The sequence below is a fragment of the Malurus melanocephalus genome, unplaced genomic scaffold, assembly GCF_030028575.1.
Source record: "Malurus melanocephalus ecotype Western Australia unplaced genomic scaffold, MMel_1.1 scaffold_181, whole genome shotgun sequence".
NCBI classification, from domain to species: domain Eukaryota; kingdom Metazoa; phylum Chordata; class Aves; order Passeriformes; family Maluridae; genus Malurus; species Malurus melanocephalus.
The window spans coordinates 1,439,778-1,443,823 of record NW_026623413.1 but is presented as its reverse complement, the minus strand read 5'-3'; the positions used below and the strand labels follow the sequence as shown (position 1 = coordinate 1,443,823).

Sequence of the window (4,046 nt, the reverse complement as noted above, 5' to 3'; positions counted from 1 at the left end):
TGTCCCAGATTCCAGGGGAGGCAGAGCCCGTTCCGTACCATCTCAAGGGCAGACGCTTGATGTATTCGGGTCCCTGGTTGCACACGGAGCAGAAAAACACATAGAACCTGGAAAACACCGGGAAGGGAGAGCGCTAGGTGAGTATCATGGGATCCTACAGCCAGGCAGGGCCAAAGGGTGGGGCAGGGTGGGACCACGCTCTGAGTGACAGCAGTGACAGGGACTCAGCAAAGGCAGGAGGGACGTACCGGTCTCCAAACATCATGGGGTCRCTGAGGCACTGGGTGCACGCTTCGTGGAACCACTGCCGGCAGCGGTAGCACTGCAGCATTTTCAGGTACCACCTGGGCAGGGACAGCAGCGAGATGACAGTCAGCGGGTGGCAGCCACCACGCCAGAGGGCTCCCAGGCACCGACCCCCTCCAGTTAGTGAAAGTCTGTCCCTGACTGGTGTTTCTGGTGCAAACAGGAGCAAGTGGAGACCCTGATGGAGGCGGTGTGGGGAGCAGAGCCACGGGTCCCAGGACAGTGCCCTACAAGCCTGGCATCAAATATCCCCACCCTAAGCCCATCCCCAACCCAAGCTCATCTCCATCCTGAGCCCATCCTCACCCTGAGCCCATCCCCAGCCTGAGCCCAACCCCATCCCGAGCCCAACACCATCCCGAGCCCATTCCCATCCCAAGCCCATCCCCAGCCTGAGCCCATTCCCATCCCGAACCCATCCCCAGCCCGAGCCCATCCCCAGCCTGAGCCCATCCCCAACCCGAGCTCATCTCCATCCTGAGCCCATCCCCAGCTCAACCCCAGCCTGAGCCCATCCCCCTTTCCCCACAAAGCCGATGGTGGCCCCCAGGCAGCCCCTTACTCTCCGGGGCCCCCGCAGTAGCAGTAGCACTGCTGTTGGTTGGTGCGGTGCGGGGAGTCCCACTCGAGCAGCTCGGGGTTGTAGGACAGCACCATCTTCACGGCCTGCAGCGTCCTGGCAATGGCTCCCTTCTTCAGGGCACCCCCTTTCTGCGGGGAGGCAGCGGCGGGGTCAGCAGAGCCACCCGGGGTCACATCGTGCCGAGGACGGGGCCGGGAGCCCCGGGCAGCCCCACTCACCCGCACGGCCAGGGCGAAAATGCAGCGGCGGCAGAACCACGGCGTCCCCAGCGGGCCCTCGGCGCCGCTCGCCACCGGGATGTGGCACTGCTGGTGATAACCTGCCGGGGGCTCGGCATCAGCGCCRCGGGGCTGGCACCAGCCCGGCCGGGAGGGGACAGGCACAGCCCGGGGGACACGGCCACACTCACCCAGCCCGCACTTSCCACAGATGAGGATTTCGTTCCTGGGGCCCGATGTTTGCCCCAGGCAGATGCTGCACTTGGGTTCCTCCCCCGGGACGCCGGCTGTGGGGCGGGGGTGACACGGGTGACACGGGTGACACGGGTGACACAGGTGACATGGGTGACACAGGATGAGGCACAGGCACGTCCCCGTGCTGCTGGGCAGGGTCCAGCACGACGCTGGAAAAGGAGGCTGGGGCAACACTCACCATGCTGGATGTCCTTCCAGAGCACCCAGTACTTGGAGTTGTCCTCGAACGTGACGAGGCAGCTCTGCTTGGAGCCRCTCACCTGGCAGGACAGAGCACAAGAGCAGTTGTGTGTCAGCTCCCAGCCGCAGCCCTGCCCTGCTGTCCCTGGTGCCCGATCCTGTCCCTCAGRGTGAGGGAAGCCAGGTTTGGAGCAGGATGACAATCTGAAGTRCCCTGCTGACCAGAAACACACTGCAGCCCCTCAAACCACAATCACTGAGCCAGGGAATGGCACTGGCACCACTCGGGGTGCTCCCGTCCCCCCGGGGGTGCCCACRTTACCCTCTTGATCTTGCCGAGGTAGTAGAGGCCGTCGGTCCAGCGGCACAGCACGTACTGCCCCTCGGTCAGCCTGACCATCAGCTCCCGGCAGCCGCTGCCCCTCCGCGCCGAGCCCTGCTGGACACGGCCGGCGGCCGCGTACACATCCCGGATCAGCGGGCTCAGCTTGCTGGGCTCCATCAGCACAGCCTGGAGRGGACACACACGCTGTCACCTGTCCTCTGACATGCCACAATGCGTCCCCTGGGGTTTTGCCTGGAAGGACCGAGSCTGGAGGTGGCTCAGCCCCACCAGCAGGGGCTCAGGACACTGCACAACAAGTGCCGAAGAGGCGGTTCCTTTCCACGAAATCCAGGGAGCAGCCAAAATCTTTGCTTCTGCTGAGCAAGAGGGAATTAACCCTCGATGGGATCCCACAGCACCGGGACACGCCGCGGGTCCACACGGTTCAGTTTTGGGAGGGGGCATGCAAGAAATAAAAGCTTTACATTTACTGTGATTTTTAAATCACCATTTTCGCGCGGCTTTGCGGGCTCCCAAACCACCGGGGCTGCTGCAGGAGCGGGGATGTGCCAGCGCCACCCACAGCGAGAGAACCCAGGCGGCCAAATGTCACCGCCACGAGGTTTGGGGTGCAGGAAGCAAAGAAACCATCCAGGGCACAGCTGCGACCCCAAAGGACACCACGGAAACGACTTGAAAGGGACTTTTCTCCCCTTGGCGCTSCCGTCACCGCCACACATGTGGCCTCATGGCAGCACGCGTGTCCTGGCGCCGCGGATCGGGCGCCCTCTGCCATCCATGAGGACTCTCCCGCCCCCCGAGAGCCCCGGCACGGGCAGAGGGATCGCACTCACAAAGTGCAAAGCACGGGCAAAGCCCGGCGCTCACGAGTGGTGACACATCCCGGCAGCGGCACCCGCCGGGTCCCCGCGTGGGAGCGCGTCCGAGCGCGGCGGTGGCTCCGCTCCGCGCCCGCGGGGTTCCCGCAGAGCTCCGCGCTTCCCTCCGCTCCCCCGCGCTTCCCTCCGCTCCCTCCCGCGGGCTCCCGCAACTCCGCGCCCCCGGGGCTCCCGCTCTGTCCCGGAGCCCCACGGCGCTGCCGTGCCGGGCAGCGGGACCGCGCGGTGACGGGAGTGTCCCCGTGTCCCGGTGGCACCTGCCGGGGTGGCCGCGGGCAGTCCCGAGCGGCGGCCGCGGCCCCGCCGCCATTGGCTCATTCAAAGGCGGCCGCGGCGCCGTCTGTTCGCCCGTCCCGCCCGTCCCGCCCGGTGCCCGCTCCGCCCTTACCGCTGTGCCCGGCGCGCTCAGCGGCCGCTCGGGGCGCGGTTTCGGGGGGCTGCGGGGCGCGGCGGGGGCCGGGCGCGGGGCGCCATCTTCCCGCGCTTCCCCCGCGCTCCCGCCGGCATTGACGTCCCGGTTATGCAATTAGCGGAGCCGCCCCCGCCGCCTCCCACGGGTCCGGTCCCACGGCAGCGCAGCGCAGAGCAGCGCAGCGCATCCCCGCGGCACCCACCGGCACCGCACGGCACGGACCGGCACGGCACGGACCGGCACCGACCGAACCGGACCGGGCTGACACCGACAGACTGGCACGGCACGGACCGGCGGCGAGCGGGCTGGCACCGACCGGCACGGGCTGGCATCGATAGGAACCGAGCGGAGCGGCAGGGCACATCCCAGCTTGTCACGGAACGGCTCAGCTCGGCTCGGCCCGGTGCCCCGGCGGGCACAGGAGGCATCCCCGGGGCCTGGACGGGACATTCAGGGTCGGCCACGCACCCACCGCCCGTGGAGAGGCACCGTCACCCTCTGCCACACGCGGGACCTCCCCGCCTGTCGCACTCCGAGCCGTGGCACAGCCAGGGAAGGGCATTCCCGGTCCCCGGGATGGGGGCGGGCAGGGGGTGGGATGCGGGAGGGGTGGGATGCGGGCACTGCCTTGTCCCGAGAGGGAACGACCTGTGCTCGCCGGGATTCCTGGAAGCGGGAGCAGCCTTTCAGCCTTTCTCTGAATCTCACAGAGAAAACCAATCACTGTAAAAATGCTTCGCTCCGTGCCAAGAAGAAATCTGAAGGATTTGCTGTTTGTTGGAAAGCGATCCTGAAAAAGCAATGTTTTCCAGGCTGCTGGGGCCATAGGAGAGCTGATTCCTGCTGCGGGGTCCGGGCCAAGTGCGAG

At 66.9% G+C, this 4,046-nt stretch overlaps 1 protein-coding gene across 2 annotated transcripts in view; it reads right to left on the bottom strand.

Annotated features, from left to right (window-relative positions):
- The window catches only part of PHF19 (PHD finger protein 19), a 7,054-nt gene extending 3,331 nt beyond the window's left edge, over nt 1–3,723 (bottom strand). Inside the window, exons 1-8 of one of the 2 annotated variants that reach the window (XM_057372970.1) lie at nt 3,505–3,723; nt 1,865–2,053; nt 1,541–1,622; nt 1,299–1,394; nt 1,108–1,208; nt 869–1,017; nt 249–344; nt 39–107 (exon numbers count right to left, since the gene is read on the bottom strand). In XM_057372970.1, coding sequence (XP_057228953.1) covers nt 39–107; nt 249–344; nt 869–1,017; nt 1,108–1,208; nt 1,299–1,394; nt 1,541–1,622; nt 1,865–2,053; nt 3,505–3,606 — 884 coding nt within the window. In that variant the 5' untranslated portion in view covers nt 3,607–3,723. Of the gene's footprint in view, nt 1–38; nt 108–248; nt 345–868; nt 1,018–1,107; nt 1,209–1,298; nt 1,395–1,540; nt 1,623–1,864; nt 2,054–3,154; nt 3,213–3,504 lie in introns of those variants that run through there. The other variant, XM_057372969.1, reaches the window with a different exon arrangement.
- Nucleotides 3,724–4,046: the final 323 nt, after the last annotated feature.